Raw genomic sequence first — 11,000 nt, 5'->3', positions numbered from 1 at the left:
CATGTCTTCTTATGTCTCAGATAAAATGCATATCTTTTTTTAAATTCATAAATTAGCTCTTTTTTGGGGGTTTTTATCGTGACCTGTATATGAACTATAATGGGCTAAGAAGTAGGGCTGTGCAATTAATCGTATTTTAATCTCGATTACGATTTTGGCTTGCAACGATTACGAAAACAATGTAATCGAAATAAAACGATTATTATTTTTATAAAAAAAAAAAAAAAATTGTATTTTTTAATTTTTTTTATTGGTTTTTCATTTTAATTATACTTAAAGTTCAGGGTAATCAACTGTTAAAAACATACTGTTCATTTTTTTTTTTCAATATATGGATGTTTTCAAAGTAAATGGATAATCGTTTTTAATAATCGTGATATCAATTATTGACCAAAAATAATCGTGATTATGATTGTTGCCATAATCGCACAGCCCTACTAAGAAGTCATCGGGCAATTGCTTACTATTAAAATCTCCTTTTGCAGTGTCTGAATGCATTTAACAAAAAAAGGAGAAAAGCAAGAGAAAGACAGTAATGGAGTACACGAAGGACGGATACATTAGGTGTAAGTGGATGTGAAACCGGTGCAACATAATGTCTAAACCTGAAGTTGGAGGGCTGATCCATTACAGATTTTTGGTGTGATGTGCAAAGCATGTTTACCTAGCTAGCATTGCTTCTGAAATAGGCTCACAGCGCCCTCTTGTCCTCAACATTTGCAATTGCACTTGTTAAAGCTCTCATGGATCAGGTCTGAACTATAAATATTAGATAAGACTTAACTGTCTGACTGTGTGTGTAGACATGTAAACATGCATATGCACGTCTGCATGTGCGTGATTAAAATCTTCTAAATCCTTTCCTTTGTTTTCCTGATGTGGATTCGTGCCTGGACATCAGTTGTACATCTTATCAGGTGGCTACTTAAACCCAGTTTTTACTGCGCATACATCCTGCTGACACCTGACCACGACAGGAGACAAATGTAACCTTTTCAATAAACTGTAATCAGACAATTTGGTGGATAAATGGTGCTACGAAACGTAAGACAACTAAAGGAAAAAAAGAGAAATATTGATTGCTTGAAAGGTGTATTTGTGTATCAAGAGGTAAGTTGTTGCCAAGTTACTGCAGTTCATTTCCAGTGCAACCAAGAGAGAAAATAGTTCCAGATGTTTCCAACACACTTCGCTGAATCCTTTAGTGCTGGGGTCGTATAGAGTGGAGTGAGGATTATATGAAGAGAGGTTAATGTATTTAAAGCGAAAGTTCTGTGACAGTGATGACTATGCTGAGACAAAATAACCAAAGGAGGTGTTTGCAGCTAGCAGTGACAGTTTACTGTCTGTGACTTACGTGATTGATATGTGATGTAAAACAGTGACATGACTACTCGATGTAAGGTTGGTGGGTGGAAGACATACAGTACAAATACACCTTCCATTGCAAAAACACCCCATAGAGAGTTACTTAGCTACAAGAGGAGGTAAAAACTACTCTATTTTCATAGCTCTTGGTTTTTGACTGGTGTACAGTAGGACCCCTCCATCTCCCATCCTGTCCCCCTGACACCTGGTCCAGAGTAAAGTTGCCCTTCAGCACGGAATTTGAATAAACTTTTACCATCTTTTCTAATCTAAAACATAAGTGAAAAATCTGTAGATCAGCATTTGTGGGCAACTCCACCCTGCTCTCTGTTTGGCACCCGGCCCTCTCAGTTCCCCCCCCCGGTCCTGTCAGTGTGTGAGTGTGCAGACCAGGGTTCTTGTCACGTGTAGTTCTGTCTGTCGAAGCTGCGGAAAGCTGAGGGCGTGGCCAGCTTCCTCATGGAGAGGCTGTCAGTCTTGGCTGCTTCAGGTCGTGCTCCAGACTTGCTCCTGAGGAAGGGGTTTCTGGTTCCTGCCAGACCCTGGCCCCCCGGCCCAGGCCCCCTGTCTGCCCCCAGAACCGGTCCCCTCTCCATCCTCTCACTCACCGACAGGCTCTTCCGGTGTGGAGGGGCCAGCGTGAGGGAAGGATGGGAGTCGTCTGAGGAGCAGCTGTTTGCTCGCTCAAGCCTCGAGTAGGGGGAGCAGAAAGGGGCCCCACTGGGCCCGTCAAGGCCCCCTAGACGAGGGGTATCAGGGGTCTGAATCAGGTCCTCAGGGTCCTCTGGATCTGACTCTGTGTGGCTAAGCTCTGCCTCTCTCTCTGGGTGAGTGGAAGCAATTTCTGACGGCTTATCAAAGGGGAAGGAGGTGGACCCTCCGGGGGAGTGAGAGCGTTCTACAGGAGTGTACGGAGCGGAGACACAGCGCGTGTCGATGCAGTCCGTGATGCTGGTGTACTCTGTTGCCTTCACCTGGACCCCGGCCCCCAGCCCGCTGTAGCAGCCTCGGGATGTGAACATGAGGCTGTGGGACTTGACCAGAGGGGGCTCTTCCAGGAAGGATGTGCCTGCTGCGGAGAGGTAGCGGCTGCTCTTAGAGCGCTCCAGCAGCCCTGCTGAGGGGGGGGGGGATGGATCTATGTCCCAGGGAGATGAGTGGTCTGGTAAGAGGTGGGCTGAGCACAAGGACAAGTCAGCAGCTGCACTGTCGTCAAACATGGCTCCAGTTGTTCCGCTGCTGCCTACTCCACCCTCCGAGTGCCTGTCGCCCATCCCGCTGGGGGAGGCGCTGCCAAAGTCCCGGCCCCCCGGCAGCACCGTCTCCATGACATCCGACTGCAGGGAGCAGTCTCTCTGGAGCGTCGGGATCCTTCGGAGAGGATCCAGAAAGACCTCCGCAGGCCCCACCTCCTCAGAGGTTGAGACGTAGATATCGATGCATGACGATGGACGGTGCTGCTGGGAGACCGACAGCGTGGCCAGGGGGAGGGGCTTAGACTCCTTGGCGGCAATACCTGAGGACACTGACTGTGAGCTGTTGGCTCGATGCAGACTGAGCGAGCGCTCTTTGAAGAAGCTCTCAGCGCGCTCCGCTCTGCTTCCTCGCTCACCGCCACGGCCCACATAAAACGAGTGGCTCCGTGTCCGTGCAGCCATGGCGGTGGGAGAGGGGGGGGACATGGAGCCCTCCGCTGTCCCCTCCAGGGCCTCCTGCAGGCGGTAGGTGTTCCCTTCTGTGCTGTTGAAGCTGCTTTGACGCAGGATGTATGAATCCGGGCACTCACCCTGACGGAGGATGTAAGCAGAGTCCGTGCAGTCAGAGGAGGTCCGGGATCGTACTTTGGTGACCACCTCCCCACGCTCTACACCCGTCACTCGCTCCAGGGCTACGGCAATTCTTCCAATCAGCTCCTCCATTTGGGCCAGACGGATGTCAACGGTCTGCAGAGAGGCCTTCATGAAGTGTTCCCTTTCATTTACTTCCTCCAGACGCATAGCCATATTCTCCACCCTGGTGGAGCAGAGAAGAAAGGAATTTAAAAAAACATGAAAAGCACTGGACAGGGGAGAATAGCAGCGAAGAATGTGGGAGAGAAAAGGTACTAGGATGGGTCAAAAGCTGAGAACAAATGTCACTGTGTGCTGTGTGCATGTCTGTGTGACCATTACAGAGGGTTTCATCCTTCTATTCTTCTGTTTGAAATGTGCACTACAACATCTCCCGTCTAACTGATAAGACAGAGCACTGGACTCATTCATACACCAATTGTCCATGCAGACAGAGGTTTACTGTGTCCGACCTTTCAGAAGTCACTCTGATCCTCTCATCGTTGGAGGAGTGGAAGCGGTCGTCTTTCTCTCTGAAGTATTCCTCTATGCACTGCTCCTCAAAGTCGTGGACCTTCTTCAGCTCGTCCTCAGTGATGAACAGTTCTGTGGTGGATGAAAGAGTTTGAGGAAGTGATAATGCTGAAGTGTCATGTTTCACTGCTTGAACAACAGAATAATAATAGCAAGAGTGCTCAAGCTCACTATCATAAGGACTGTCGCAGCACTAAAAACCGAAAAGGCCTGATGAAAACTCTGAATCTGTATCTGCCACTCACTCAGTCCATAGTCCCTCTCGTCGTCGTCGTGCTTGCGCCAGCGACAGCACAGATGCTTGAGCACCATGGTGATGTGACTGAAGATGATGAGGGGGGGAGGAAGGACCGGGCGCTCGTAATAGGTCATGATGAGCTGGTAGCGCTGAAACTTCCACACCTGGTTAGAGATGGACTTCACCTCGAAAAATGTATTGCTATGATGACAGACAAAGACAAAAAAAACAGATATATTACATCCACTGAAAGCTAGAAGAAACTGAATAAGGCAAACAGTCACAACCACATTGGACACAGAGTATATAGAGAAAGAAAAGAAAATCCAACATGCTAAATAATAACTGTAATGTGTTATGATATTAAACCTTCAATTCAACTGTTGTTTTTCTTCCATTGGGGTATGTTTGTTAACTACCCTGACAAACGTGCAGAAGAGGATGATCGCTTCTGCTACGTGGATTATTCAGAGGCACATTAACAGATCATTAGTGTGGTAATGTGTCTGCGAAGAATCACCATCTCATTCTGTTATTAACATTTGCTAACAGGCTCTAATGAATGTGGCTTTACAGCGGCCCCAACACAAACTCATTTTTGATATAGTGGCTGTAAGCAGTTTTAAAAAAAAGCCATGGGAAGTAAACACTTTGATGTGCTGGAATACATCTGTTTCACTTTGTAATGGTTCTACCTAATATTCCTTCCCAAAACACGAGTAACCTAATTATAAAGTTCTGTAAATGAGAGCGACTGGGAGTGTGAGTGTGAGTGTGGTCAACGTAACCATCACTCCCAGTCTCACCCCCTCTCTCTGTTCATGGTAACTGTTAAGGAATAATTCTTCTAGATATCGAACCTTTTGCTCTGTGACGTTTTATGATCTACTCTGACGTCTGTTGTCTCCTTTAAGGAAAGGCATTGGTGCCATATGTGTTGTTGTTACCAGTTTGTGACCGGTCAACTTGTCTGGCACGAAGGGTAATTGTTGTGAGAACGCTGAGGCACTTCTTTATCGGTGTTTGTGGACTCTAAGGTGTGAAATCTTTGAGGCCATAGGTGTCGGACGCAAGTGGTTCAGTGTTCCCAGCTGTTTAGTCTACTCCTTCAGAGATGTTGATTACTCTCTGTGAACCAGTTAAAAGGTCTAGCATAGAGAGAGGCTCTTCAGAATTGACGTGGCAACTCTCCCGTGAAGTCAGACCCTCCGACTCGTGATTTGTGATGTGAAACCTCCGGCCGAATACTCTGAATAAACCCATCAGTGTTTGACATCAAAAGCTCCAACTCTCACCGTGTCTCCTTCCTGAGTCGGTGACTCCCACTGCATTGCTACACAGAAGTTTCCCCCACAGTAACAACTCTAAACAGGTGAAAGCAGTCAGGTATGCCCCCTACATATTGTCCAGTTTAAAACATGACTAAATTGAAACTGCCTTAAGTAGCATCTTGGTGAAATGTACTTATTTCTATCATGCTGAAAAAATAAGTGTGTTTCAGGCAGTGGTGGAATTTAACAAATTAACGTCTAATCAACTCCAGGTTTGAAGTACTTGTACTTCACTTGAGTATTTTCACTTTATGCTAGTACTGTATATACTTTTAGAACTTTTGATTCTGCTGCTTTTATTTAAGAATTTTAGTAACTAGCTTTTCTGCTAATTCAGATTATTAATACAAAATGTATATCAACTGATAAATGTAGGATATCTTATTTTAGGTTAAGCTGCCCAGCAGTATATAACAGTTCATCCATAATTATAGTCCAATTATTTATATATGAGTCTGAAATTGACCATACTGCACAAATAGTTATATTTATTTTGGTACTTTAAGTATATTTTGATTGTGAAACTTTTGTATTTGTATGATTTTGAATGCAAGAGTTTTACTGAGTATTTTCACACTGTAGTATTGCTACTTTCACTTGAGTAAAATATCTGAGTACTTCTTCCCCCACTGGTTTCAGGTCCTGAGGTGTGTGTAAAGTCGTGTGGGGTCTATATTTGCTGACAGGAGGAACAACTGAAATGATTAGAGGGTTTACGTACTTGAACACGGCGATAAGGAGGTTGACCAGCAGGATGTTGGCCACCAGCAGGTAGCAGGCCATGATGGCCGGGACGATCCAGGCCCCCGTCTTACAGGGAGGCAGCGACACCACCCCCCCATCATCTGTAGTGATGTTCTGCCCGCAGGGGGCTGCCCACCGCCACAAAGAAAACACACACATACAAGTTAATACAAGGTTTACTACATCGGTGGACTTGAGCCGTCATGAATTATATTTTGGTAGGAATTTAGTAGATGCACAACAAATCAGAAAGACATGCAGACATATGAAAACAGACAGAAGACAAAGAATATTGAAAAAGGAACTTATCATAAAAGCAAATACAAATAAATAAACACCATTTAAGCACATTCTGTACACTGGGTTACAAGACAAACAGAGAGACAAGCAAACCTGAAAATACCAAACAAAATGCAGAATTGTATTCTTCGCAAACAAACAAACAAGAAGCATATTGTGTCTTTATGCTTCTTAAAATAAAAAGAGTGGGAAAAGTGGACACTATAATGAAAGGGCTCATGTTCAGAAATGTGCATCTGAAAAAAAAGACACAACAAATACATTCATCATGTCTCATCACAAGTTGTGTTTACCAATATATTTAAACATGCAGCGGATGTTTCAAATATATTGTCACATGTGTGCAATAGCTTCATTCAGCAATGGTTGACTGCTTTGAATTGATTGAAATGTATTTAGGATACATAGTATGTTTTTTCCATCTGTGATGGTTCAGTTGCTGCTGGGGAACATTCAGCGTTTTGTTCTTGGTTGGTTCGCTTTTTATATTCATTCTAGTCACACTCATCATTGCTTGATGTTGAATTGTTTCACACAATGCAGCCCAAAGACAGAGAACTGAAGTAATTGTTCTATTTATAAAATGTTCACCTTCAAGAAATTTGGTTTTTAAACTCTGACAACTGAACCACGTGAAAAAACAGATTACAGATGATGGAGGGTGGCTGTTAAAATATTCTGGTGTGTGTTTGTATGTGTTTTATTTCTGTCTGTCAATTTCAATGCTTACTAATATTAAATGTTGGATGTATTGTTAGAAATATTTTTGGCAATGTTGCGATGGCTCCTGTGAGAAGCTGAGCCGGCGTAAAGAGGGAGGGTGACATGATTTGTGTGACAGACGGTGTTAACATGGCAGGGTCACTTCTTCAAATGAAACTAACAGGAAGTCAAAGAAATAAAATGAGTAGAAGAAACATCAAGGGAATATCAAAATGTAAAACTTTGATAGTTCCTCCTGATGTGACGACTGTCCAAAAACGAAGAGCATATCAATATCAGGACACATTTGAAAAATGCTTCTGCCATGTAACAGTGCCATTTGTCAGCCAGTGCCAAAATTAGTCAGGGTAAAGTTGCTTACGAGATATAGCCTTAGGTCAGGCTACTGATAGGTCAATTTGGAAAACAAACGCAGCCTTATTTATTAAGGATTTAATACAATTTGAATGATCTTAAAGAAAAAAGTAGATACAGTAGCTGACCCAAGAAACTAATCACATGAGGGCAACTTTAACCTCAGAGCGCGGAGCCGCATGCACACTTTTGTCTCAAGTGGCCTCTAGTGGTGGGAGTGGGCATGACATGGTGGTAATGTGAGGATGATGAAGGAGAGGTGGATAGGTAGATGTGATTAAAATTGAAGTCTATATCTTTTGAATTACTGGGGGTTTGACTGCACTGGGGAAAGTTGGATGGACCACTACTACGCCAGGTTCCGTAAGTTCGCAAGTATTTTGAAGACAGCCAGGGTTTTTCATTCAGCCTTTGCTTTAACTTCCTACTATGCATATCTGAAACAAAGAATGAAAACATTATTTCAGATCTCTTCTCTTTGGGCCACTCCTCACATTATGTACACACCATCATATTTACACCCATACAGAAAAACAGAGAAGCACACGTCGCACTCTCTCAGGACATTGTCTCCCAGACAATTCATTGAGTCACTTATCGAGTCTACATGATACAAAATAACGTAGACACAAAACATCAGGACGAACTGACAGTAAAAACTAATGTCCTAATGTTCGAAGCTGAATAACTTAAAAGGTTTCTCCTGATATGGTGATGTGGAAGCAACATTTGTCAAGAATTTCTCTATTATCAATATGTTGTGTTGTGTTTTAATATGTATTTTATGTGTGTTGAGGAATCAGTGAATATTTAATGATGAGATAGGTGCGTTTTCGGTCATCTCTCTTCGGTCAGGAAATGTTCTCCCCCTAATTAACCAAAAATATGTTTATTCAAGAGCTCTGAAACTCTCGCCCTGAACTTACGATCAATCTGGTCGGCAAACACCTCTCCATATATCATCCAGTAAGGCATGAAGAAGATGTTCCTAGCTAGCATCCAGGAGGGGTCTTCATTCGGGTTGAGGATGGCCTGACGCGCCACACCGAAACTCATCAGCACCACCAACATGATGATCACAAAATACATCATGTCGATCATCTAACAGAGGGAGGGGGGAGAAAGGAGGACCGTCAAAGAGAGAAGGGAATGGGAGAAGAAAATAAAGAAAATCCATTTAAATGTGAAGAAAACAAGTAATGAGGCAAAACAAGAAAGCAAGGAGGGAGGTCTAAATAACAAAACGAATAATACAACTGGAGAAGCATTTAGAAAAGTCTCATGATGGATGGTGTGTATTAGCTTTTTCTGATTACTAACCCTCTCAAGAGTCTTGGTTGGTCAATCAAACTTCAATTTAGTTTGCTCTGGAATTAAAACTTGACTGGAAATCCAAATGTGCTTAACTCAAATGTTCAGACGCTGAGGCTTTAATCTAAGGCGATTAATACACAATGCAATACTGTTCACATGCCAACAGGAGCACCTTGGTATCTTTCCCAAGGACACTTTGACATGTTGACTGCAGGGACTGAGGATTGAACCACTAATCCTCTAATGGGTGGCGCCCGTTTACCCCCTGATCCGACCTTTATTTACATTACACTATCCTCTGTGTATTCTTTTGGATTACGCGTGTCATGCATTGTCTTTGTTGAGAGCTGAAACACACTCATTTGGTGAAACAAAAGCATTCATTATTTATTGTTTGGGTGTGATGAATGCTAGTGGAACAGAAGGCCTTAAAGTATGCTGAACATTTCTACTGTTATTTACAATGCAGTATTGGTTTTTCATTACTTCCCTTAATGCCTCTGACTTCAAATATGCTGATGCTGCTGCAGTATTATAAATGCCAATTATCGGACTCATTGCATTATCGTAAGTCATTGCATCCATCCCTCTCTACCCTTCTCTCATTTAAATAGCAGATTTTCACATCAAAGAGTATTTACGAGCAGTGGTGCCCATGTAAAGACAGCCGAACATCAGACAGATATGAAGCCGAGCCTTTGATCACCTTTCTTGTTTTGTCTACATGTGTGTATCAGAGGCTCTGATCTTGTGCTCTTTGAGATAAACAATCGCGTTTAGAGGCACGGACGCTCTATTAGGACCAAGCCTGCGCGGCACATATAAACAAAAGGGCTGTAATTATGGTATTATGGTTAAGGACTCCGTGGACTGTCTTCTTTATTATTTACCTACCTTTATATTGTTGTATTTATTTTATAGGTCTTAAAGGATTTTATCTTATTTTATTCATCTAACACGCTTCAATAGCAATATTTATTTTTACGTTGGTCTTTTTTATTTCTTAATTGTTTAACCTTTATTAGAATTATGGCATTTTGATTACTATCAACCTTTTATTTGTATTTCTGTCGTACCTATAACTTGGTCTTATGGGGTTTTATATTTGATATTGTTGCATCGACTCAGTTGTCTTGTGTCTTATCTGTCAGAGAGAAACCATTATTTTACCTCCTTGTGTCTATTAACCTGATAACATGTTATATTTTGCTGCATGTACCTTTTGAAGTTCTTAACAAATAATCTGAGGGGAATTTCTTGTTGTTTATTTTTAACTTGTGATGTGCCATTTTGTAAAGCACTTTGAGCACCATGTGAAAAGTGCTCTATAAATAAAGCTTGGATTATGGATCATGTCAAGAAGAAATCAGACGGTAGAAAGTCATAATGAGGAGAGGAAGTACGTGTGACGTCTAGATAAAACACAAACACCATCCCCTCACCATCTTGCCAATCATCATCACGTAGGGTCCCAGGTACTTGTTGACCCCGAAGATGTCCAGCAGCCGGATGTACCAATAGATGATGTTCACGCAGTAGATGACCCGCCCGTAGCTCATGAGCGGCGGCTCCTGGAGACGCAGAACCATACCCACGGAGAATATGAGGATGGCCATGAGGTCCGTGATGTTCCAGTACTCCTGGAGCCACACCTTCACCTTCTGAAGCAACTTCCCCGGCTCTGACATCAGGATCTGGGACAGGGTTGGGGGGGAATTAGTGAGGAAACCAAGGAAGATTTGAACGCTTTAAAGCAGAGAATGATGAAAATATGTGTTCATAAACGCAGGAATTGAAGGGCATAATAGATATGAGCCAGAGTCCTACACGGGTCTGATTTTCCTGCCCTGCGAAGTGCAATAACGAACCCGCCCAGCCACCCGCACAAATTAGTTCCACAAACCGACCCGACCCGTCGACACAAGATCCGCAAACCGACCCGAACCCTCATATCCTATATGAGCAGTGAAAACGTGCAATTATTAACACACGCAGTTGCATATTTGTCTCAAAAAGCGTGGGATGTTGGTTATTTTCTCCATCTAGGATGACACCAAAAGCCTCCCAGACGTTGGATTTCGCTCTTGAGGAAGTGTTATTGAAAATGCTGTACTGTAGGCCTATTCTCCGAGCTCCGCCTTCACCTCAGCCATTTCGAATGTGGCGCGCTCAGCAGCAGATTGATGCGCTGCAGAGGTTATGATTATGCACGGTCCCGCGGGGGAGAGGTCTGAGGATTTAAACATTAAACTAAATTATTATTAT

General features: G+C 43.1%; 1 protein-coding gene across 2 annotated transcripts in view; it reads right to left on the bottom strand.

The window, feature by feature from the left end:
- Positions 1-381: 381 nt before the first annotated feature.
- The window catches only part of trpm3 (transient receptor potential cation channel, subfamily M, member 3), a 180,354-nt gene continuing 169,735 nt past the window's right edge, over positions 382-11,000 (bottom strand). For both annotated transcript variants that reach the window (XM_034148833.1, XM_034148834.1), the window contains exons 20-25: positions 10,178-10,429; positions 8,348-8,522; positions 6,022-6,172; positions 3,977-4,170; positions 3,671-3,803; positions 382-3,381 (exon numbers count right to left, since the gene is read on the bottom strand). In XM_034148833.1, the coding sequence (XP_034004724.1) occupies positions 1,770-3,381; positions 3,671-3,803; positions 3,977-4,170; positions 6,022-6,172; positions 8,348-8,522; positions 10,178-10,429 (2,517 nt within the window). In that variant the 3' untranslated portion in view covers positions 382-1,769. The remainder of the gene's footprint in view (positions 3,382-3,670; positions 3,804-3,976; positions 4,171-6,021; positions 6,173-8,347; positions 8,523-10,177; positions 10,430-11,000) is intronic.

The sequence above is a fragment of the Trematomus bernacchii genome, unplaced genomic scaffold (assembly GCF_902827165.1).
Source record: "Trematomus bernacchii unplaced genomic scaffold, fTreBer1.1, whole genome shotgun sequence".
NCBI classification, from domain to species: Eukaryota; Metazoa; Chordata; class Actinopteri; order Perciformes; family Nototheniidae; genus Trematomus; species Trematomus bernacchii.
Note: the sequence above shows the minus strand (reverse complement) of the source record. Positions and strands in the feature narration are given on the sequence as shown.